The sequence below is a fragment of the Loxodonta africana genome, chromosome 10 (assembly GCF_030014295.1).
Source record: "Loxodonta africana isolate mLoxAfr1 chromosome 10, mLoxAfr1.hap2, whole genome shotgun sequence".
NCBI classification, from domain to species: domain Eukaryota; kingdom Metazoa; phylum Chordata; class Mammalia; order Proboscidea; family Elephantidae; genus Loxodonta; species Loxodonta africana.
The window spans coordinates 13,107,331-13,133,154 of NC_087351.1; the positions used below are offsets into that span (position 1 = coordinate 13,107,331).

Here is a 25,824-nt window from a genome sequence, read left to right on the forward strand (position 1 = left end):
ATGGATTAGCGGTGCCCTCTTTACTGCTGGAAGCAGAGTCATCAACATCTTTAAGACTAACCAGACTTGGGAACCAATTTAGAAAACTCATCCTTAAAATTTTATTTCTCTAGACCCCACTCTCGGTACCAAATGTCTTAGGCTAGATCCTCTAGAGAAGCAGAACCAGTAAAGCATATGAATATAGAGAGAGATTTATATAAGGGAAATGGCTCACACAGTTAGAGAGGCTGGAGTGTCACAAATCTGTGGGTCAGGCTGGAGACCTCTCCTGATGCACATAGCCTCGGGGGCTGGTGGACCCAAGATCAGCAGGTCAGACAGCAGAGCTCTTGCTCACAGACAGCAAAGACTGACAGATCCCAAGATCTGCAGGCAAGACGGCAGGTAAGCTGCCAGCTCAAGTCCCAGGAAGCAGAGGTCAGATGAACAGGAGCCAGCTGCAGGATCCAGAGCGAACAAAAGCTCATGAGCCTTGCCAGAAAGTCCATTTATATTCAGTGCAGGCCACACCCCCAAGGAAACTCCCTTTCAACTGATTGGTTACTCACAGCAGATCCCATCATGGAGGTGATCACATTATATCATATGTCATCATGGAAGTGATCATATCATATGACTGCCAAACTACATCATAACTGCCAAACCACTGAGAATCTTGGCCCAGCCAAGTTGACATACAGCCTTAATGATCACTCCACCCCACGATAAATTTGAGCTGCAGGGCCTCAGGCCGCATAGGAGCTGGGAACCCAGAATAGGTATGTGTCCCACACCCATGGCCATAGTCAGCCCGCATGGCTGCTGGACTCAGCATCCACAATGGCAGGAGGGAGCAAAGGACGTGGGCCAGCGTGGCTCGGCTTCCCATAGTCTGTCCGAAAACCCTCTTCGAGGGAGAGGATGCTCTGTAGTCATTGCCTCCATGCCTACCACCTCATTTATGTGCAAAATAGTCGCTAAATGAGGAGTAGGGGCGTGTGCATATGAATTTTTTTTCCCCCATATTGCTGTGAGAAACAGCTTGTTTTGTGTTACAAGTTAACATTTACTTTGAATGAGCTATCATAAATTAACTTGCTTGAGAAAATAGTATGCTGGTAAATTGGACCAGCATACTATTTTCTCAAGCACTGGGGGTGGGTAAATTGGAGAAAAGATTGAATATTGAGGTTAAGGATTATTCTTTAAATACATAAATGTAGTAAGTACAGTGGCAAACTCTCCATGAAAATAATGTATTTAAGTTTCTGGGGGTATAGAAGATATTGATATTCAGGGTAGTGGGATAATGATATTTTCAAGGAACCTAGTTTGAGTTGATTAAAATGTCAAATACCATATTATATCTAGAGCACATGAGGTTACAAAGTCCAAAAAAGGCAAAAACCATTAACCTCCCCATTTCCCTGAAGTGTTCTCCATGACTCTGACAAAATAAGAAAGAGTTTCTTTTAATTTACTGGGCATTGTTTGAGTGTTTGTACTTCTATCACCCTGGACAACAGCAACCTTATATTTAGCATGTTGACTGGAATTTAGTAGTTGCTCCATAAACACTTGTTAAATGAACTCATCTTCTGGTAAATGAAGTGCTTAGTTTTGAGGGTCCCTTCTCGTTTATTGGTATGAGTTCTGTCTGCATCTGGTTAGGTGTATGTGAAGATGGACTGCAGTCTGGGTTCATTTGTGCTTGTGCACATGTGCACACATGCATGTCTTGCCAAAGACAGCATGTTTTTCTGTGTTGATTTTTTTTTTTGATAGATTGGCATAGGAAGTGCAAAAATATCTCTAATATAAACTCAAGACACATGATACAGAGTTAAGCCAATTTGGATTATTGAATGGATGTCACTGTCCTGCAGCCATGGTGTTAGATGTTTCTTATAATGACTGCATAGACAGCTGAACCAATCGAGAGATTTCAGGAAGCTAAAAACCAATTAAATTATGGATCTGCTGTAGCCCAGGACATAGATCCAAGACTTTGATTTCTTAAACTGGCCAAGTATGAGGTTTACTATTAAGTGTATAAAGTAAAAGAAAGAAAAAAAAATCTGCCCAGTTTTCTTCCTTAACTTAAAGCCTAGTTTTGCTTCTCTCTAAACTGTGGCATTTTTGAAACTTGAGAAAAACCATTTGCCTAGCACAGCTGTTAACTTCCTACAACTGAAATGCTTTTCATTCCCTTTAAAATAAACCCTTGTGAGAGCAGAATGTAGATCACATGCATCATCCAAACCAAAAAAGTTTGCTGAGACTACTGCTATCATTTGCGCTGGGGTCCGGAATCTTCACATTCCGGGCTGGGCTCCAGCTGCTCCGATGTAGTTACCCTGTCGGGATTGGCTGTACCGCCTACTCTTTTCTCCACCCCTTCGCTGTCACTGGGAGAAAGCTCTTGAGCCAGAGATTAAATGTAAGCGCTGTCACCAGGCTTTCTGAGTGCAGCTGGCACCATGGGTGTGCTCCGGAGCAACTGCTGTTTGCTCTGAGCCCCCAGCCCTGCCTCCCCTTTCACCACGTTTCCTCTGGCAGAATTTGAAGTACAGCAACTCAAGAAGATTTCTCCTCCTGAACGACGTTATCCTGAAGTGTATTGCCTCTTGATTGCTGGAAAAGAATCTTAAGTTTATTTCAAAAGCAACTTATGAGCAAACTTATTAAAAGTGATGAAAGGAGCATTAAAGTTAATTAACACTAATTTTTTACTGTGCCAAAGTGTGCAGTGTCTTTCAGAGGAAACTCGAAGAGATCTGGGGAGTGTGCCATGCCAGTGGGGAGAATTGAATGTCCCTCGTCTCCCTCTCTCCCTAGGGACAGTAGTCATGAGTGCCGAGTGTGCGGGGTCACAGAAGTGGGTCTCTCTGCATATGCAAAGCACATTTCTGGCCAGTTGCACAAAGATAATGTAGATGCCCAGGAAAGAGAAGATGATGGAAAAGGAGAAGAAGAGGAAGAAGATTATTTTGACAAGGAACTCATTCAGTTAATAAAACAAAGGAAAGAACAAAGTCGGTAAGTAATGATTTTGCTTTTAAAGCCTATCTGAAACAGAACCTAGGAGAGAACACATTCTGTGTTTTTCAGCTTATAGCATTTAACCTTAGTTATAAGGTTCAGCTCGAGGTTGCTGTCTCTGGCATAAAAGGGCCACGCAATGCTTTCTTGGGCTACTGTACCATACCTGTTGCCACCAAGTCTGCTCTGACTCATAGCGACCCTACGGGACAGAGTAGAACTGCCCCCAGAAAGAGTTTCCCAAGCAGACTGCCACATCTTTCTCTCGCAGAGTGGCTGGTGAGTTCAAACTGCCAACCTTTCCGGTTAGCAGCTAAGTGCTTAACCACTGTGCCACCAGGGCTCCTTTGAATGACTGTATATCTGCTTTTTAAAAAAAAAAAAAAACCCAAATTCAGTATTATCCCTACGTAAGCTAGCTATACCTACATATCTGAAAATTTTACCATGTTGGTAATTAACTATGTTTAGAACTGCTTTTATTGGCTTATAGCCGTATCCAAATTTTCTACTTAAAAAAAAGAAAGAATAACCAAACCCATTGTAGTCAAGTCCATTCTGACTCCCAGTGACCCCAAAGGACAGAGTAGAACTGCCCGTAGGGCTTCCAAGGAGTGGCTGGTGGATTCGAACTGCTGACTTTTTGGTTAGCAGCTGAGCCTTTAGCCACTCTACCACCAAGGCTCCTAAGTTTTCTAATGGAAAGTATTACTGTGTAAGCTTCATTTGAATAAATGACGTAGCATTTCTTGCCAAAATCACCTCTTATCCCTTAGGAAAAAATGTTTTGCCTGTTGTGAGTTGACATGGTGCTTTTGCCAAATTTGATTTCTCCTTTTATTATTGTCTTTGAATGCTCAGTGACTGCCACAGTGCTTGGTTCACTGTAAGTGCCTCCATAAATATTTATTGAATAAATTTATATTCTGAGTTTGACAATGTCAAGGTCATGTGAGTGTTATAGCTTTCCAGCTTGTAATACATAATTTTGCTTCTACATCTGTATATTGAAGTTTTAGGCTTTTGTGTTTTTACCTTACTGATTTGTGGACTAAAGAGTTTAAATAATTAGCTCAGTTAATGAGATAGAACAAGTTATTAGATGGGGGTAGTTTTTTAAGTTCAAGGACATGGTGAGAAAAAAAGAGAAAAATTTTCAAATTCTAAAATAAAATTATAAAGATACTTCTTGAATAGTAGTTATACCTGGCCTGCAGTTCGTTTTTGATTAGAGGTTTGAATGTAAGAAAGAAGTATTTTTTACTCTATGTATTAAAAGTTTTTTGAGCAAGTTTCTGAAGCAGACTTTTAAATCAGGAGCGTAGTTCTTGTATCATTCAGTCCTTCAGATGACATTCTCACTACTTTCAGTATAGCTGTAGTGTGCCCTTCCTCCTGTTTTAGGGAATTGGAGCCTCTGGGAGACTAGCTTCTATTTTTGTTCTTATAACTAGTGTCATTATTAGCTTATCTGTGTAAACGGTTAAACATGAAGTCAGATGGTAAAAGAGCTTCTCAGTAAAGAAGACATGTATATCATAGTTACTGTTCCTTTGCTGAGCTCCTGATAGGCCTCCTTGGTGGCCTATTTATAAAAACCATCTACTTATTCCTTTGCAAGATTTTTAACTTAGATTATTCTTTCTGGGCTGTGAGTTGAGCTGAATGCTCTTGTTTCTTGATCTAGCCAATTCACAATGATCTAGGAATTCTACTTTGACTGACTTACTGCCTAATCCTCCTGACATTTCTGGCTCATATTAGTATAGATGAGACAGTGGCCCTCTTGGATGCCAAAAGTTACATGTTCCTTAGAAGCAAAAGTTCAAAGCAATATTTTTTGTTGTTTATTGTTAATTTCTGTCAAGTCAATTCTAAGTCACGGTGACCCCATGTGTGCAGAGTAGAAGTGCTGCATAGGTTTTTTAAGGCTGTGACCTTTTGGAAGCCGATCACTGAGCCTGTCTTCTGAGGTTTCTCTGGGTGGGTTCGAACTGCCGACCTTTCGGCTGGTAGTCAAGCACTTTCCATTTGGACCACCAGGGGCTCTTAACAGCAGTAATACAAAAAAAAAAAAAAATGAACCCAAACCCACTGCCATCAAGTCAATTTCAACTCATAAGGACCCAAAGGACAGAGTAGAACTGCCCCATAGAGTTTCCAAGGCTGTAAATCTTTATGGAAGCAGACTGCCACATCTTTCTCCCATGGAGCAGTTCATGGGTTCAAGCCACTGGCCTTTTGGTTGGAAGCTAAGCACTTTAACCACTGTGCCACCAAAGCAATAATAATTTTTAGAAAACCAAACCCATTGCCATTGAGTTGATTCTGACTCATAGGGACTGTATAGGACAGGGCAGAACTGCCCCATAGGGTTTCCAGAGAGCGACTGGTGGATTCAAACTGTCAACCTTTTGGTTAGCAGCCGTAGCTCTTACCTACTGTGATACCAGGAATATAAAAATCCTGCTAGTGTATGTGTTAGTACTTGTCACTTAAGAACTTAGAAATGGTTGTAATTCATAATGTAAATGGGCATTTGAACTTTTAGGTAAATTAATTTTTAATTCCATCTTCAGAAAAAGGAAGAGATTCTAATTTGTATCCACAATCTTACAGACATTAGCTTTTAAAAGCTAATTAAAGTCAGTACTGAGTTTAAGATGGAAGTCAAGTTCAGAGGAAGGAACTAAATCACAGACACTTTGCCATTTTCATTCTGTCAAGGCCTAATGGTTAAGAATATAAATTCTAGAGTCAAATGCCAAGATTCATATCTCTGCTCTGCCACTGACTGCCTGTTTTATTCTGGGCAGGTTACTTCACATCAGTTTCCTTATCCAAAAAGTAGGAATAATAAGAGTACATGCTTCAGGGTGGTGAAAGTTAAGTGAAATTATCTACATAAAAGTGCTTAGTTTAAATGTCTGACACTTAGTAGGTACTCAATACATTTTAGCTAGTAGTATTCAATTTTTTTGATCTGTGCTAGAGCCCTGATGGCAAAGTGTGAAGAACTTGGCTGCTAACCAAAAAAAGGTCAGCAGTTCGAATCCACCAACTGCTCCTTGGAAACCCTATGGGGCAGTTCTACTCTGTCCTATAGGATCACTATGAATTGACTCAACAGTAACGGAGTTTTTTTAGGCGCACCATAGGCAGTTCATAGAGAAAAATGACTTTATACCTGTGCCTGTGATGTTTAAATTCATTTGTGTTTCTTTGGGCTCCTTGTCTAACATGAATAGTGCAAACAGCTGTAGCTTCTTTATAAAATCCTCTAGCTCATGGAGCTCCTTATAGCACTTACTGTGGTAGTACTTACTTGGTATGTGGTATTTTACTCCTGTTTGTGACCATATTAATTTGCTCGGCTAGTCTCTAAGCCCTTCAGGAACAGGAACTATACACGAAAGTTTTTCCTTCACCAGTAACGCTCACTGATTTGAATATAATGGGTGCTTAATAAAGTGTTTATTATGAAAGTGATTATGCAAAGTAAAATCTTACCATTTAAAATAGGTTAAGGAGTTAAGTTTTTCAGAAAGAACTCAACAACTAGAGAAATCATAGTATTAAGGGCAGCTGAACATAAAATTGTATTAATTACAATAGCTAACCGTAGCCTATAAAATATAATTGAAAAAGCTATATAATGTAAAAGTAATAATTGGATGATAGGAACAAAATCCCAGAGCATTTCCAAAAAACAGAAGTGAGAGGGAGGATATACCAAATGTGTTAATTTTTTAATATTTTTGGGAGCAATAGGGGAAACGAGTACTGTTTAATTTCTAAGTTAAGTGGAGAAGTATAGCTTTAAGTATACGATTTAAAGCTATGAAAGCAACCACATGAGAAATAAAATAGCCTCTATTATGTATTCTGGAGACCCTGGTGGCATAGTGGTTAAGTGCTACAGCTGCTAACCAAAGGGTCCGCAGTTCAAATCCGCCAGGCACTCCTTGGAAACTCTATGGGGCAGTTCTACTCTGTCCTGTAGGGTTGCTATGAGTCGGAATCAACTCGACGGCACTGGGTTTGGTTTTTTGGTATTATTATTTTATTCTAAGTAATAAGGAAGAAGAGTAGGGGAGAAGCTTGGTGGGTTATGCTTTAAAGGAAGCATAAGAAATCCTTTCAGTCATTTAAGAAAAACTCTTTTTCTTCCAGACAAGATGAAGCTTCCAGCAGCAGCCAAGAAATAAACCCTGATGACAGGCGACCCCAGTGGAGACGAGAAGACCGGTTTCCTTACCAAGACAGAGAGAGCTACAGTCAGCCGCCGTGGCACCATCGCACACCTTCTCAGCGGGATTGGAAATGGGAGAAAGATGGCTTTAGTAATACTAGAAAAAACAGCTTTCCACATTCTTCCAGGAACAGCGGTGGACAGAGAGGATGTTCCGGGTGGCATAAGGGTGTCGGAGGAGGCTCCTCAGCTTGGTTTCACAACCACAGTAATCCTGGAGGCGGTTGGCATTCAAGTAGTGGTGCAGTGGATTGGAATCACAATGGTACAGGAAGGAATTCCAGCTGGCATTCTGAAGGAACAGGTGGCTTTTCCAGTTGGCATATGAATAGCAGTAACGGAAACTGGAAATCCAGTGTACGTGGTACAAATAGTTGGAATTACAATGGCCCCGGAGACAAATTTCAACCAGGCAGAAACAGAAATTCTAATTGTCAAATGGAAGACATGACTTTAGTATGGAGCAAGAAATCTAATAAGTCAAACAAATACAACCAAGAGAGATACAATTGTCAACGGCAAGAAAATGACAACGTTGGTACAGTTGCCACATACCCTTCTCCTGAAGGATTTGCAAATGATAATTTTTCTTCAGAAGGCTTATTTGACTTTAATTTTGAGCAGCTAGAGAGCCTACCTACTAAACAAACAGATACCATAACCCCCAAAATTGGTGGGAAGAATGGCAGCGTAGCAAAGGAAAAGCTCCGTCGCTGGACTCCCTACCCTTCCCAGAAGACTCTGGATTCACAGTCTGGGTTGAAAGACATCACTGGTAACAAGTCAGAGAAGACAGATAAGCCTTTCTTTGATTTTAACTTGATAACTACAGGAACACAAGAGGCCCAAACTGATGAAACAAGGAATTCCCCAATGCCAAAAACACAAAAGGAAACACATACAGAATCTTTTCATCACAAAGCCACCTCTGACTGCATGACTTCCTATGAGGTGGCAAGAGATTGTCCCGTTACGGAAAAACTGGAACAAGAGCAAATCTCAAGTAAGATGCTGTCGCTGAAATCTGTACGCCTTCTAATTCCAGGCACTAAATCAGTTCCTCAAAAACAAGATTCAAAGAATCCCTCAAAAAACATCAAATCTAATTCTTTTTTTCCTGGAGAACATTCAAGTCCCTTGAACAAACCCATTTTAGAAGACAATCATAGTTCTCCTTACATACCCAAATTACGTAGTGTTTTAAAAGGGAATAATAAAAGTACATTTGGCACCCAAAGGGAGCCCAGTGAAAATGTAAGTGATACATTACAGAAAGCCCAAGAGGTGCTACAGTGTCATGAGTCAGTGCAGAAGACCTCACTTACCACTTCTAAAAAGACCAGAAGCTATGCAAAAGCAAGTAGAAATGTCGAAGAGTCTGAGAAAGGATCGTTGAAGATTGAGTTTCAAGTACACGCGTTGGAAGATGAAAGTGATGGGGAGATCTCTGACGCTGAAAAGCATGGAACAAAAACTAGAACCCTGGGTTCTGCAACTACAGAAGTGTTATCCTGCAGCACTCTTCCTGCTGATCAGAAGGAGGGGGATGACCAAATCCTGAAAACATCTAGAAAATTATCCACTTCTCCATGTAATTCCACAGTTCACAAGAAAGAATCTGAGTTACAAGTGACATCTGCAGGCAGTCCACACCCTGGCTTGTTGCTGGACCTGAAAACCTCTCTAGAAGATGCACAGGTGGACGACCCTGTTAAATCTCACGTGTCTTATGAAGCAGAAGGCTTCGAGAGTACCAGCTTGGATGCAGAGCTTCAAAAAAGTGATGTAGGTCAGCCCTCGGGCCCTCTCTTGCCTGAACTAAGTAAGCTTGGCTTTCCCGCCTCTCTCCAGAGAGATCTAACCCGGCACATTAGTTTGAAGAGCAAAATTGGAGCACACCTTCCTGAGCCAAACCTAAATAGTGCTCGCCGCATTCGCAACATTAGTGGTCACCGAAAGGGTGACACAGAGAAGGAGTCTGGGCTCAAGCCAACGCTTAGGCAGATTCTCAATGCATCTCGGAGAAATGTCAACTGGGAACAGGTTATTCAGCAAGTAACCAAGAAAAAGCAAGAACTGGGCAAAGGCTTACCCAGGTGTGTGTTTCTTTGTTCGTTATTCCCTTTTTTTTTTCCCCTTTCTTTTAAAGCTACCCTTTGACCCTGGTCAAGAGAATTCTACATTACATTTAATTAAATACTTATAAAATATATACATTGTGGAAGTCTGGTGTAAATATATTAAATATAAAGAATGACTCCTAATCTATGACAAATGTAATAAAGTGTTTCTTAGAAGGAAGTATAGCTATTTCTGAGAAATAAGATGGAAGTACGCAGAAAGAAATGACCTAAGGCCCATCACTTGGGTTATAGGAACTAGAAATTGACAGCATGAAAGTGTATATCAATCTGTATCTGTTTCTAGATTGCAATTTTGGAATGAGTGGTAGAACTTCTCAGTATAACTGTTCTCATTGCCTTTTACTTAGGATAATTACCCTTCACTGTACTCTGGGCATCAGATTTATGATCGTAAAATGCCTTCTCTAAAAGCGCTTTTGTGATACCTTTGCTAGTCATCTTGTGTTGAGGTACTGGGCTTCTCTGAATGATAAAGCAACGCTCAGCATAGGTTTGCTGCTTGAAAATCATAATTCTGCTGCAGTGTGATTATACGGCCTTCCAGGCTTGGGGACATTTCTGTCCATGTTGAAATAATGGAGTCATTTTGCCCTTTTTTCCTTCCTCGTACTTTGTATTACCTGAGAACTCTTAGCATAGTGCCTGGCACTTTCAAATGCTCGACAGAGGTTTGTTGTTGTTGTTGTTCTGGTTTGTTTGCTGCTTTTAGAATTATGTATTTAGTACTATTGGTTTAGAGCTCCACAGTAAATAAAACTCAAGATTATTTCCTCTCAAAAGTATTCTCCTAGCTGTATACACATCTCTGATTCAGCCCTTGTCACATTATAGTATTGATAATATAGTTATTTACTTTACAGCTGGATCTCTTATTAGACTGTGAGCTCCTTAAGGGCAGGAACTGTCTTACTTATTTTTGTAACACTGGTGCTTAGTGCCTGGCCCTTTAAATGCCACCCACCCCAACCAAGTCTGAGTTATAAATGCCCCCCAAACCACATCTGAGTTATGCCTTTTTTTCTCTCTCTCCTTTTTCTTTCTTAAGGTTTGGCATAGAAATGGTGCCCCTGGTTCAAAATGAACAGGAGGTCTTGGATTTGGATGGGGAGCCTGATCTGACCAACCTAGAAGGATTCCAGTGGGAAGGTATTTCCATTTCCTCATCCCCTGGGTTGGCGAGGAAGCGAAGCCTTTCTGAGAGCAGTGTGATCATGGACAGGGCTTCTTCTGTGTATAGCTTCTTCAGTGAGGAAGGCACGGGCAAAGAGAATGAGCCCCAGCAGATTGTTCCACCTGGGAACTCACTGAGGGCTACACAGAGTCAGAAAGCGACCATGGGCTTTAAACAGGAAATGATACCTATGGCTGCGTCTCTGAGAACAGGTGAAATGGCTGAAAATGTGGCTACCCGAAGGCGACATAGTACACAGTTACCCTCTGATGGTACAATACCCTTGATGCATTCGGCAGGAGACCTGAGCAGCCAGGAGAGTTGTGCACCACCTTCAGAGACTCAGAACACCCGGGAGAGTAACGGAGAAGGAAACTCTATGTCATCAAATGTATCTTCAGCCCTTGCAAACTACAGTTCGGTGGACGTGGCCACAGACAGTAGCTGCACCTCTGGTGCCGAACAAAATGAAGGGCAGAGTATTAGAAAGAAACGAAGAGCTACCGGAGTGAGTATGGCTGCCTCGCCTTTTGTAGAACATCTAATGTGGTGATTTGTCTGTCATAAGAAGGGTTTAACTGTTTAGTTTTTCTTGGGTGTCTGGGGCTGTGGCTCTTCCCTCCGTTCATGGCTGGCATGGAAGAATCGTGAGGCTCTCGCTCTTACGTTCGTATTCTGGTCCTGCGGGATTCTGTCGCTGAGTAATTCTTCTAAGTTAGATGTAATCTAATCTGAATGTACTGTACTAGGAAAATATGAAGTCATCTCTAAAACTAGTTTCCAAGCCACCGATTTTTTTGTATCACTTGACCAAGGAGTAGGCCACGTCTTCAGCTGTAACTTTATCTGTTTTCATGATGCATTCTGGACTGCTACCGAGGAAGGGCGTTCTGATGCTGCATTTGTAGGGCATGTATGGCTGTTGGACTCAGGACTGCTAGACTTAACACAGGGTGTGTCAGTGCTATTAGAGTGCATATAAGTGAGCCTCGTCTCTGTTACACTGTGAGCTTTTGTGCTTCAGTTATCCAGCCTGGCCCTTGAGGAATCTGTTCCTTCCCTGACACCGCTTCTGCTGTTCTGGCTTCTCTGTTGCTATTACTGCTTCACCGTTTCAGGAACACTTTCTGAAAAGACAGAGTTGCTTGTCTGGGGTCTGGCACTGTGAGAAAACGGGCTGTTCCTTTAGTACTGAGGCAACGTGGTAGAGCAGTAAAGGGCAGGAGGTTTCGCCCCCTACATTCCAATTCCACCTCTGCCCCGTGAGCGGGACACTATGCAGTGGGCATCATTGGATAATTTGAAATACACTTTAGAGATTATCCTGTGACAAAGTTGTATCTTGGGGCTTGTCTCATAGACTATTTAGCTTTTTGTTGTAAAGGTTTTCTTCCTGAAATTTAAAGTAGAAACTATGCCAAGATGAAATCAGATGTGTGTGTTACTTACTGCTTTGCCCTTACTCCTGTCTGTGCCCTGCTTCACCAAAGTGGAATGGTTTGCTAAATCATTTTAGCATTAACTTTACCACCTCTAGGATGCTAGGAAGGTACTTGGCCTTGGATTCTATTTTTTTATCACATACATTTATTCAACTAATATTTGAGTTTGTACCATGTTCATGAGACTGCCACTATTCTGTTAGAAACAATAGCAGTGATGAAGGCTAATTAGAATTGATTCTTTTTTCCCTCCTGGATAATTAAAAAAGCCCAAACCCATTGCTGTTGAGTCGATTCCAACTTACAGTGGTCATATAGGATAGAGTAAGAACTGCCCCATAAGCTGAAATCTTACAGATGCAGACTGCCACGTGCTTCTCCTGCAGAGTGGTTGGTGGGTTCGAACTGCCAACCTTTTGGTTATCAACCGAGCACTTAACCACTTCAGTTTTTTCGTCTCCTCAGGATGGATCTTCTCCTGAACTCCCAAGTCTTGAGAGAAAAAATAAAAGAAGGAAAATTAAAGGAAAAAAAGGTATGGTACAGTATGTTCTGGCAGGGATGGCTCATATAGCAAGTCAGCTTTTTACAACTTGACTCAGAGCATAGATTGTGATTACCAAACACTACTCGTTTATTATTTTCTTGACATTATTGTTGTTTTGCTTAAGGGCAAATAAAAGTCTGATTTCCTATTACATCCAGCTGTAGCTATAAAAGAACGATATAATGCCTCGTAGGCCTGTAAACTAAAGTTAAATATCTCCCTTGGACAAATTGGGTTCAGCATAAAGCCAGAACATGTAATTGGGCCTTTTCAGTGAGATCAAAGAGGACAGGCTATTTAGTAAAAATTTTGCCCATCTTCTTTCAGTTTGTAGTTTTGAGGCATCTTACTTGCTATTCTAATGTGAGTTAAGGAGAGAAGTCCTCAGAGTGGCTCCTTCACTAATATGCTTCCATGACTGTTGTTTTCCATGGACTCTGACCCAGTTCCAGTATAAGGACTAGCGCAGGAAGTGATCGGTGATTAGGTGTGCTGGGTAAGGCAGGAGTCGAGGATGATGTCCAGGTTTCTGACTGGGGCAGCTGGGTAGATGATGATATCATTTGTAGGGCTAGAAGACTTCATGAAAGGAACAGGCTGAGGGTAGAGGAAGGTGACAAATTCCCTTTTGGATACTTTGAGTTAAAGGACCTTTGAGATGCCTTGGTAAAAATATCAAGTTGGTAATTGAATATGTGGGTCTGAAATTTAGGAGAGCAGTCGTGGCATATTGAATGGGAAAGAGAAAAACAAATACGATAAATGCATACAGTAGAACATTTTATTAAATGTAAGTTAAATGTACTATTTCAAGGCTCCGTTTTCTTCAGGAAGCCTCTAATAAAGAAAACCATTTTAAGTTAACTAACAGACTAAAAATATATGAATCGGGAGGAAAGTACAAGCAGTTCCTGACTGGGGCCCAATCTAAGCAAAAGCCTTCAGTGAAGAGCGTAGTATATAAGGGAAGAATAGGAAATGAAACCTAGAACAATTGATTTGCCTTGGACCGAGCTTTCACCTGGAAGGGTAGTGATGGAAGATGACAGTTATGCAAGCTGGCACTTCATGGTGGTACACTTGAACCTATGAGAAACCTCCCTGTTACCAGTTTTGACTCATTTCTAGATCTGATAACATCAGGCTTGGCTATAGATTTGTGAGATTTGATGACTCTCCAGTGACCCACTGGGGAGAAATAATAGCTTATCCTAAGTAATTTGTATAGTTCCATTTTTCTGAGAAGCTGTATTGTTAAAGGGAATTCTCCAGTACTGAACAGAGCTTTATGGTTTCTTTTTGCAGAACGTTCTCAGGTTGACCAGCTGCTGAATATTTCTTTAAGGGAGGAAGAACTAAGCAAATCTTTGCAGTGCATGGATAGCAACCTTTTGCAAGCTCGTGCAGCACTTCAGACAGCTTATGTTGAAGTCCAGCGGCTCCTTATGCTCAAGCAACAGGTAACAGTAGATGGAACGTTTACTGAAAATGGACCATCTCTGGAGCTGGATTTTAAAATACCTAACAAAATACTTTATTTTTAGATAACTATGGAGATGAGTGCACTGAGGACCCAGAGAATACAGATTCTACAGGGATTGCAAGGTATTCAGAGAGTCTTATGGATTAGGCTCGCCGTAGCTTGTTACTTTTTTATTCTCTGTAGAGGGCGGTGGAAAGTTGTCATGAAGAGGTCAGTATTTCTCCCGTGTTTCCTTGGGTTCATCCCTCTGTAGAAGGGCCACAGTCACAGTCCTGTGAGACTGTACAATCCCAAAAATGCTTACCAATGGGAACAGAATGTTGTTACGGAAAAAGTACATTGGGGTAGGAATCAAAAAACATGGATTCAACTCTTGGCACTCCCATTAAGCACCTGTATGGTTTTGAATAAGTCGCTTAAAATCTGAAAAAAAATGAAATGTTAATGCTTGTTCTGTCTGTAATCTTGGTGGTTGTATAGGTTATATGACATTCTGCTTTGAAGAATTCTGAGGGAGTATACTAATACAGGAAACCCTGGTGGCACAGTGCTTAAGAGCTCTGTCTGCTAACCAAAAGGTCAGTAGTTTGAATTCACCAGGTGCTCCTTGGAAACTCTATGAGGCAGTTCTACTCTGTCCTATAGGGTTGCTATGAGTCGGAATCGACGGCAATGGATTTGGTTTGGTTTTACACTAATACAGGAGCCCTGATGTCCCAGCAGTTAAGGCCTTGGCTGCTAACCCAAAGGTCGGTGTTTGGAACCCACTAGCCACCCCACAGGAGAAAGATGTGGCAGTCTCCTCTTGTAGAGATTACAGAAACCCCATGGGGCAGTTCTGTTCTTGTCTTATAGAGTCCCTATGAGTCGGAATCGACTCGACAGCAACTTTTTGTTGTTGTACTAATTTATTAATTTAAGATTAGCTCCTATTCTTTAAAAATACAAATTGGCTCCGAAATCAGTGAGTTTACAGATAATATTTTTGAATTTGTATGTATGCTTCCCATTCTAGAAACGTACGAGCCTTCTGAGCGCCCAGACCAGGTTCCCTGTAGCCTTGCAGGAGAACAGAGGAACAGCAGAGCTCAGACATCTGCTGATGCCACACTGCTGCCTGCTCCCTTGTTCCCAGTTTTCCTGGACCCCTCCCATGTGTCTCCATCATCCACGTCTTCCGTTTTCCAAGCCCACGGCATTGTCCCCGCTCCAGACTCATCAGTTCAGATTAAACAAGAGCCCATGTCTCCTGAACGCGACGAGAATGTGAATGTTGTACCACAAGGCCCTGCTGGTAGTGTGTCCAAGGAATTATCTCAGACTACTAGTATGTAAGCTTTTTTCTCCAATAGTGGCACTAGGGCAATTTTGTATCTGTGATGTAAAGTCGTTTCCTGTAAAAATAAATAAATAAAACTAAGTTTATTAAAATTTTTCATTGACATTTTCTTCATACAGACGGATTCTTTAAAAAATGTTTCAGTAATTTTCCCCTAATTTCCTCTGATATGGAGTTACTGAGCTGACTTTCTGTTAGAAGCCAGAAGGTTCTGTTTATTGGGCTTGGTGCATAATTTATTTAGTTTTTGTGAGATGAAGGGGTTGAAGTTGTTCAGTCAGTTTTCTAGATAAAGTATATCCCCTGAATTTCTCAGCGTTTAACTGTCAGATCCAAGCCTGAGAGGCAGGTGACCATGACAGAAGGCAGGGGACTCTGGTTTGGAATAATCTAATAGGAATTTGGGGGTTTTGAGAAATAGCCGGGTTTTTACTCTTTCATAAAATAACATTGGTAAGCTCTTGAGAATAACTCCGAAGCTATTTAAAATCCTGTTGGAAGTTTGCATAACCACAATGGTACTGTATTGGAAAACTAAGTAAAAACCAAGCAGATGAACTGGAATCGTGTGATTTCTTCAGGGAAAACAGAAATTCTGAAGAGGCACACTAGCCTTGCCGGCAGTGCCCTGTTGCAGGGGCAGGGTGGTTCAGTGGTAGTATCTCACCTTCCGTGCGGAGGCCCAGGGTTGACTCTCGGCCAGGGCGCCTCGTGCGTGGCCACCGCCCCTCTGTAGTGGAGGCGTGTGTGTTGCAGTGATGCTGAACAGGTTTCAGTGGAGCTTCCAGACGAAGGCGGACTAGGAATAAGGCCAGGCGATCTGCTTCTGAAAATCAGCCAGTGAAAGTCTTGTGGATCACAGCAGTTTGATCCATAACTGGCAACATTTCATTCCGTTGTGCATGAGTTACCCCGAATCAGAGGCAGCTAGCAGCAACCCTGTTTAACACTAATCTAGATGTCTGTATCAAACGTATATTATCTTTCATATTGAACTTAGTTTTATATGAGTAAGATTTTTTTTTTAATGGAATAATGGCACGTTATAGTGACTTTTATGCTGACTTTCAAAAATAGGTTTTATTTGATTTCTCTTTCTGATTACAAAGATAATTCATGTTCATTGTAAAATGTTCATTTGTTATTCTTTGAATCTTAAATCGTGTGTGTGTTTACATATAGACTTTATACAAAGAAGTCAGTCCATTATCTGATTTTTTTCACTTGATGTATCATGTTACTTCTCTGTATCATTAAAATACTTCATCTAAAATATTTTTTTATTTTACTAGTTGAATGATTGTGTAGTTGTATAATAATCATAAAGTAATTTATTTAACAAATCTTTAAATATTTAGTTTTTTCCATTTTTTTTTATTATATATAACACTACGTTGTATATGTCTTTGAGTACATCTGTGATTATTTCAGCAGTTTAAACAACTAAGTCAAAGGAAACAGTTATCTTTAAGACAGCTGACCTTTAAACTATTGGTGTAGCTAAATTGAGTGATGTATCGGTAAAATGTGTAGTGAAAACAACTAAGAAAGCAAGCTGAAAGTGCTTCCACTAAGCAGATATTTAAGTGTCTGCTAAGATAGGGTCGCTATGAGTCGGAATCGACTCGACGGCAGTGGGTTGGGTCTAAGAATAAAACACAAGGGTAAATAAGTGGACATTTAAAACAAGAAAGAAAGATGGATAGAAACCATCCCTGTCCACAAGGGAGTCGTAGGGAATAAGACATGGACGTTATTTGTGCAAGGAGCATAGTAAGTGCTGTCAGAGGGTCGTGTGCAGCTTATGGGATGCTGAGGCTGACATAGGAGCTTCAACAGTCATGGTTTTGTTAATTTATCATGGAAACTTCATTACTTAGTGTAGGTTGAATCAGTGATAAACAGTTTGCAGTTTGTGACTAAATAACGGAGACAAAGAAAGATGCAATAATTTTTCTCTTCTCAACTCAGGAGAGATCAGTGACAGTTGTCCAGTTTACCCAGTCATCGCTGCAACGTTGTCCTTATCAGAGCTAACAGAGGGTTTCCATGAGGCTAGCCAAGAATTGAAGCTTCCTGTGGAGCAAGGAAACATCAGAAACAGAGAAAATTCTCCTGCTTCCCAATCAACCGGTCTTCCTGATATAAATAAAGAAGGGGAAGAGCCAGCCAAAGGCAACAGCGGGTCAGAAGCCTGTACCAGTTCTTTTCCAGGATTGCCCTTTGCTTCAGAAACCCTTTTGGAGCAGGAGCCCCACTCTCCAGCAGACCAGCCTGAGCAACAGGCAGAATCTACCCTGACCTCAGCTGAAAGTAAGGGAAACAAGAAAAAGAAGAAACTTAGAAAGAAGAAGACTCTCCGGGCTGCCCATGTTCCTGAGAATAGTGACACTGAACAGGATGTATTTACTGCCAAACCTGTAAGGAAAGTGAAAACTGGAAAGTTAACTAAAGGGGGGAAAGTAACAACCTCCACCTGGGAAGATGGCAGAACCGGCCAGGAACAAGAGAGCGTCAGAGATGAGCCAGACAGTGACTCGTCCCTGGAAGTGCTAGAAATTCCTAATCCTCAACTAGAAGTAGTAGCCATTGATTCTTCTGAATCTGGAGAAGAGAAACCAGACAGCCCGTCTAAAAAGGATATCTGGGACTCCACAGAGCAAAACCTGCTAGAAACTTGTCGTTCTGGTTGCGATGAAGTTAGCTCTACCAGTGAGATCGGCACTCGCTATAAGGATGGCATCCCTGTAAGGTAAGAATGTCGTATTGGTCCAATCAGAACGGCCTTCACCAAACTTCTTTTTTATATGTATCAACAGAACTTTTTGTTATGAATCAATTTTTTTTTTTTTCAAATTTATTTATAAAATAGGTGTTGTGGATATGGAAGAACCAAACCCTGGCAATGAAGATCAAATCTTCCGTTTTCCCTTTTGACTGTGTTGTAAATATTCACTCCTTTTATTTCCCTTCACGTAGAAACTTCAGATGGAAAAGCTGATCTCTTAGATCAGTACTGCTTTGCCTGTTGTTTAAAAAAATTGTTTTGAATCAGAAAACTTTTAAGGGTCCACTGCCTCTCCTGTTCACACAGATGGTAAGAAGATTTTGTTATTTTTCAGCGTGGCTGAAACTCAGACCGTGATCTCCTCCATTAAAGGATCAAAGAACTCTTCAGGTATTTGGTTGTTCAGCTTTATTTAAATTAACTATGGAAAAAAAGCTTTCTCTGTATTAGAGCTAGGGTGTGAATCTACTTAAATTATACTTGCAGGATAGGAAAAGAGGGGGGTTTCATCAGCAAGAGGCTTGCTTTGACCAGCAGTTATAGTATCCCTACAGCCTTGCATCCTTGTCTTTTCTGCTCCTTACTCGCACCTCTCTTATCGGGGTGTCTGTCTGTTCAACTCGTTCGGATTGCGTAATATGTCAGTGGCTCCAGTGGTATTTTCTTTGAGAAGAATCTGCTTAAAGAGTGCCTTATTCAAAGAAATAACAGGTAGCAGGGGAGATACTGGGTGTGGAGAGAAATGGGTACCTTCCAAGTATCACTCAGAAATTCACTGTTTAAGTATCTGCCTTTTTCCTAAATGAAAAGCCTTCCTTGCCTTTTCTTAGTATGGAACTTCATAATGAAGATCATTAATGAAAAATGTGATGTTTTTTCCAGAGAAGTAGGCTTTAAAGGGAGCCCAGGTCGCAGAATGGTTAAGCGCTCGGCCACTAGCCAAAAGGTCGGCAGTTCAAATCCACCAGCCACTCCTTGGAAGCCCTGTGGGGGAAGTTCTGCTCTGTCCTATAGGGTTGCTATGAATTGAAATCACCTCGATGGCAACGGGTTTGGTTTTGGGTTTTTTTTTTTAAGACTTTGAAGAGATCTTTTGGTTTAGTCCAGGGACCACTATATTGTATAATGGTTTTGATTTTTGAATATTTTTTCAAACTCTAGCCAACATGTCTTTGGAATATATTCTTGTTTTCTAGAAATATCTTCAGAGCCAGGAGACGATGATGAGCCCACAGAAGGGAGCTTTGAGGGGCACCAAGCCGCAGTGAACGCGATCCAGATATTTGGAAACTTGCTGTATACCTGCTCAGCAGATAAAACTGTCCGAGTTTATAACCTGGTGGTAAATTAATATATCAGTTTGAATAATTTGGGTCGTAAATTATAGAAAGTCCATCACGTGTCCTCCTAAGCAGTGAAACACACCAACCAGCGGCTGCCGAGTGGGTCCTGACTCACGACAGCGCCGTGTGTGCCGAGTAGAACTGCCTCGCGCGGGGTCTTCGGTGGCCGATTTTTTGGAAGCAGATCGCCAGCCCCTTCTCCTGAGCCACCTCCGGGTAGATTTAAACGTCCAGCCTCCTAGTTGGCAGCGGGGCACGTTAACCGTTTCGGCTACCCAGGCTCTCCTCTCTGAAACAACGACGGGGTGTTCTCGGGAGCCCCGGTGGTGCCGTGGCTAGAGCTGGCTAAAGCGTTTCGGTGGCACGAACCCACCAGCTGCTCGGCAAGAGAGAAGACCTGGCCGTCTGCTCCCATAAGATTTCAGCCTGGGAAACCCTACCGGGCAGTTCCTCTCTGTATTGTAGGGTCACCGTGAATCAGAATCAACTCAGCAGCACACAACAACAACACTGGCTGGGAAGATGGGGTGGAATTTAGACGGACCATACGCAGCTGTCATGGCGACCCTGTCAGTCGGAATCTGCTCGATGGCAGCAGGTTTAGATGCGGTTGATTCAGCAGCTCGGCAGTGTCACTGGGGACTTAATTTCTTTCTGTCTCTCCACTCCGCCTTCCCTGATAGTGCTTCTTCCTGAATTACTTCCGCTCATGCTCTCAAGATCACTGCCTGGACCCACTTCCTCAAGTTACTTCCCCTCAGGCTCACAAGCTCTCTGCCTGGAGCCCACCACCAAAAAGAGTCCAGTGCTTTACTCCCTAAGCCAGTTCCCTGTGGCAGGAGGCATGGGATACACTGATAGGCTTGGCTAGAGGGGTCCCACCCATGGAGTCGGTAATGGAGTCGGTAATGGAGTCAGTCTCCTAGCTGCTATAGAATACAGGAGGCACAGAATGAATACTGGAGAGGTACTGGAGGAGGAGGGAGTCCCTGGTGGCACAATGGTTAAGTGGTGGGATACTCACCGAGAGGTTGACAGTTCAAAACCACCCAGAGGCACCTTGGAAGTAAGGCCTGGCGATCTATTCTGAAAGGTCACAGCCTGGAAAACTCTGTGGAGCAGTTCTACTCTGCACACATGGCATAGCTATGAGTCGGAATCGACTTGACGGCAACTAACAACATTAACCAGAAAACCCGTTGCCGTCAAGTTGATTCCAACTCATAGCAACCCTATGGGTCAGAGTAGAACTGCCCCAGTTTCCAAGGAGCGCCTGGTGGTTTGAACTGCCAGCCTTTTAGTTAGCAGCCGTAGCTCTTAACCACTACGCCACCAGGGTTTCCTAACAACAACATTAGAGGAGGCATTTTTTTTTTTTAATAACTTTTATTGAGCTTCAAGTGAACGTTTACAGATCCAATCAGTCTGTCACATATAAGTTTACATACATCTCACTCCCTACTCCCACTTGCTCTCCCCCTAATGAGTCAGCCCTTTCAGTCTCTCCTTTCTTGACAATTTTGCCGGCTTCCCTCTCTCTCTATCCTCCCCATCCCCCCTCCAGACAAGAGTTGCCAACACAGTCTCAAGTGTCCACCTGATATAATTAGCTCACTCTTCATCAGCGTCTCTCTCCCACCCGCTGACCAGTCCCTTTCATGTCTGATGAGTTGTCTTCGGGGATGGTTCCTGTCCTGTGCCAACAGAAGGTCTGGGGACCATGGCCGCCGGGATTCCTCTAGTCTCAGTCAGACCATTAAATTTGGTCTTTTTATGAGAATTTGGGGTCTGTATCCCGCTGATCTCCTGCTCCCTCAGGGGTCTAGAGGAGGCATTTTTCATAACAGTTGTAAGCTACAAAATCCAAGTTGTTAAGGAGAGCAACACTCTTTCCCTACCCCGCAGTTAGTGTAATCTGATGCTCGTTACTCTCAATTTTCATAGAATGAACTTTTGAATTTTGGATTTGGTTTATGTCAAACTAATTCTGTTTATTAACACTTATAGCCAAGAAACTTTAGGAACACTATGCTGTCTGAACAGACACCATGATGGTATTTGAGATTGGTGAAATCACAGTTAGGTGATGGCTAGGCAGTTGTACAGACTGTTAGCCTGCTACTGTGAGGGCCCTGGGGATGACAGAAGGCGAGAAGCGATGGTTCCGTGAACTATGAGTCAGGCTAAATAAGATTTGGGAGGTCAGCTTTAACTCTAAATTGCAAGAAATATTTGTATGTATGCACATTCTAAATAGATCTCGGAATGTGTACAAAAGTGACTTTTAGGTCCCTTATGAAACCACTGCTGGACCACTCAGACCTTTGATGGCACCTTATATGTCTTTGAATATTGTGGAGCATTCTCATACACTACTGATCACATGCAGGATGTTATCTGTGTTATAATCTACAGTTTGGATTTGCCAGTCCTTGGTCCACATGTGGGGAGACCCTGGTGGCGTAGTGGTTAAGTGCCACGGCTGCTGACCATAAGGTCTGCAGTCTGAATGCATCAGGTGCTCCTTGGAAACTCTGTGGGGTAGTTCTACTTTGTCCTGTAGGGTCGCTATGAGTCGAAATCAACTCAAGGGCAGTGGGTTTAGTTTTTGGTTTTTTTGGTCCCTGTGTTGGAGAGACTTGTCATAGGCATTAATTAAAATTCAGTATATCTTATAGTTAATTGCCCTGTTTTTTGGTATGGCTCTGCTAACTTGTATAGATGCAGTTAACCTCAGTACTTGTGACTGATGGACATTCAGAGAACAAATAGTTACTGCACACATTTTGTGTGTGTTATGAATTGAATTTTGTTCCTCCAAAATGTCTATCAATTTGGCCAGGCCATAAGTCCCAGTATTGTGTCATCTGATGTGATTTTCCTATGTGTTGTAAATCTTACCTCTATGATGTTAATGAGGCAGGATTAGAGGCAGTTATGTTAATGAGGCAGGACTCAGTTTACAAGATTAGGTTGTATCTTGAGCCAGTCTCTTGAGAGAAGTGATCATAGTGACAGGGACATCATGCCACCAAGAAACAAGAGCCAGGAGGGGAGTCTGTCTTTTGGACCCAGGTTCCTGTGCTGAGAAACCCTTAGACGGGGAAAGATTGATGACAGGGACCTTCCCCCAGAGCCAATAGAGAGAGAAAGCCTTGCCCTGGAGCTGACACCCTGAATTTGGACTTGTAGCCTCCTGGACTGTGAGAGAACAAATTTGTTTGTTAAAGCCATTCACTTGTGGTATTTCTCTAATAGCCGCACTAGATATCTCAGACAGTGTGCCAAGCACCGTTCTTGACATTGAAGATACAGCACTGTACAGTGTTTGTAGCATCTTTTCGTTGAGGTAATGCATTACCTAATCTTTTTGTATCCTACAAGCAATAACCTGATCTGTTTGACTTCAGAATCGGAAGTGCATAGGCATCTTCGATGGCCATACCTCCAAAGTGAACTGCCTCCTGGTTACTCAGACGTCTGGGAAGAATGCTGCCCTTTACACTGGCTCCAGTGACCACACCGTCCACTGCTATAACGTTAAGGTAGGTGGGTCCAGAGAAACCAAAAGCGACTTTAGAAGCACTTGAGCCAGCAGCTCAGCGGTGTCACAGGGAACTTAATTTCTGTTCCTCCACTCTGTCTTCTTTTGTGGTTTCATGGTGGTGGGGATTTACTGAAAGAGGGTATGAGGTAACTTTTGGGGGTGGTAGAAATGTTCTGAAAGTTGCTTATGGTAGTGGTTGCATGAATTACATACTTTACCAAAGCTTAGTGAAATGTGTGTTTAGCAGGGGTGAATGTTATTCAGTGGAAATTATGCTTCAATAAAACTGTAAACACATTTTGGCAAGAAATAATCTTAAGTAAAAAGAGGGAAAAAATAGTTGTACTATAGGATAGGATAGATACAGGGTTAATAACATATGTTGTAAGGAGCTTACACCTTTGAAAAGAGAAAAATGCAAAAATCTCTATAAATTGGCAAAAGACAAAAATTCTTAAAAAGAGGAAGTGCAAATAACCATTTGAAAATAATACGATCTTGCCAGTAAATGCAAATTGAAACAACAGTACAGTACTATTTTTGACTCATAAAATTGGCAAAAATTTTTAAAGAGTTTTCAGTATTTTTACTGGTTGTTAACACAGGTAGCATCTGGCATTGTGGAGCTATACATTAGTGGGAAAAAAACTTGAACCGTTTTTTGAAGTTGAGGTATAACTTCATACAGTATACAGATTTTCAGCATACAGCTTGATCAATTTTTACACAAGTATACATTTATGTAACTACCAGCAAGGTGAAAATATAAACCATTGCCATTCCCCTGAAGGTTCCCTCCTGTGTCTTCCCAGTCACTGCCCCTCTCAGAAGATAAGCATCATTCTGACTTCTGTCATTATAGATTACTTTTGTCTGGGCACAAACCTCATATAAATACAGTCAAATCGTATGTATTCTTTCATGCCTAGCTTTAGCTCACCGTAACGTCTGAAATTCATCTATGTTGTTGCATATACTGATATTTTATTCTGTTTTATTGATGTGCAGTATTCAACTTCCCTCATTAAATTACAAAAAGACCTCGTATGGGGTGACCACAGGCCACATGAATCTTAACTTTTAGGCATATTTATTGTCTTTTTCTGTACTTTAGGATTTCCTGTGCTGCATTTATATTTGTAATTTTATGGGGGAAATGAAAAGACTGGCTCTTCTGGTGTGAAATAAGGTTGGGAGGAGAGATCAAAGGGTTTGACAGCCCACAGCTTGTCCCATCCTACCCGCTTACAACCATCTTGATTTTAACATCTGTATCCAAACCCTATTTAAAAGTTACGTTTAGTTAGTATCATTTAACAACTAATCTTGAAAATTTATTATGTGACGAGTCCTGTTCTAGGTTCTAGGTGATATGATTTGCCAGTATAACCCAGTTCTGGGAAATTCACGGAAATCATTTCTTGAAAGTCAGATCAAATAATGGTTCTTAGACCTGGAAGTAGGTCAGAATTACTAAGGAAATTCTTAAAAAATATATATTCCAGAACCTAATGAATTAGAATCTCAGGGATTGGGAATGAAATTTAGGATTTTTTTTTTTTTTTAAAGCTTCCTGGGTAATTATGACCTGAGTCGTTAAGAAAGCTAACCTGGTGCCCACTTAAAGGAGGCAGTTGGGAGTCACTGAAACAGAGAATCAACTGCAGGAAAGCGCTTATTTGATTAATGCAGTTACTAAATATCTAAACATGCCAATACTACCTGCATTTTCCATTTTAAATAGCAAAAATTGCTTTATCTTTATCTTTGGCCACTGAATTTAAGAAACTAAGGTCCAACTTTGAAGAATTTCTATATTCCAGATTAGAAATATGGGTAACATGATTGGAATTGATACTCGTTTTCATTGTTACCTACAGTTTGGGGCTTTGGGGCTTCATATTTCAAAGGGGGAAAAATCTAAAATAGTCCTCTACAAAATAAAGAATGCCACATTTTTTTCCTCAAAAGAGTAATTTCTGACAGACTCTACTTCCAGAAGGAATTGCTTTCGCAGTCTTTTTGCCACTGGCCTCTGGTGACTAGGCTTTGTGTACTTTTATCAGACCCGGGAGTGTGTGGAGCAGCTACAGCTGGAGGACCGGGTTCTCTGCCTCCACAGTCGATGGCGAATCCTCTATGCAGGACTGGCAAATGGCACTGTGGTCACCTTCAGTATAAAGGTAGGTGGTTGGAGGAGCAAAGGCTGAGTTCCCATGTCACTTGAAAATAGTGTGAGTATATGTGGGAGGGAGTAGAAGGCAGGCATTTTCCTGTTTTCTTGTATGAGGAAGCAATGGAATTAGCCACTACTCAGAAACGGTTGTCTTCTGATGTGAGTGAAGCAAGATCCTCCCTTCCGTCTGCTCAAGCACAGATATGCCAGGACCAAAGCGTAATTCTGCTAAACTAAGCTGGTCCTGAAGATTTGGGGCCAAATAATGATTCACAGGCTATCCTAGTCTATCTCATTTTAAGAATGACACCATGAAAATGAACTTAAATTCCTTTGAATATGACATGGATGTGGTTTGGAGCTTTTTTAGCGTTTCATGAATGTGGCCTCTTCTGTAAAGTGAGCTCAGTCAGGGTTTGCTGTCATGCCCACATGGCCTCGTTCTTTCCTAATCCAAACATAAACTTATAATCAGGATAAAGATGGTGTGGGTTGCAGCTAGAAGTGAGTTTGTAGTGTTAAGAGTTTGCCTCCACTGGAATGAGAAGTGCTATGAACACAACAGAGA

The 25,824-nt window shown here is 41.6% G+C and overlaps 1 protein-coding gene across 13 annotated transcripts in view; it reads left to right on the forward strand.

Annotated features, from left to right (window-relative positions):
• ZNF106 (zinc finger protein 106) overlaps nt 1-25,824 on the forward strand; it is a 97,342-nt gene that overhangs the window by 56,015 nt on the left and 15,503 nt on the right. For 6 of the 13 annotated variants that reach the window (XM_023558718.2, XM_010598374.3, XM_023558720.2 and 3 more), the window contains 12 exons: nt 2,821-3,021; nt 7,198-9,372; nt 10,466-11,099; nt 12,499-12,568; nt 13,886-14,040; nt 14,125-14,185; nt 15,079-15,390; nt 17,374-18,154; nt 18,525-18,580; nt 19,387-19,532; nt 22,944-23,078; nt 25,147-25,263. In XM_023558718.2, the coding sequence (XP_023414486.2) occupies nt 2,821-3,021; nt 7,198-9,372; nt 10,466-11,099; nt 12,499-12,568; nt 13,886-14,040; nt 14,125-14,185; nt 15,079-15,390; nt 17,374-18,154; nt 18,525-18,580; nt 19,387-19,532; nt 22,944-23,078; nt 25,147-25,263 (4,843 nt within the window). The remainder of the gene's footprint in view (nt 1-2,820; nt 3,022-7,197; nt 9,373-10,465; nt 11,100-12,498; nt 12,569-13,885; nt 14,041-14,124; nt 14,186-15,078; nt 15,391-17,373; nt 18,155-18,524; nt 18,581-19,386; nt 19,533-22,943; nt 23,079-25,146; nt 25,264-25,824) is intronic. The other 7 variants (XM_023558729.2, XM_010598379.3, XM_064292105.1 and 4 more) reach the window with 4 other exon arrangements.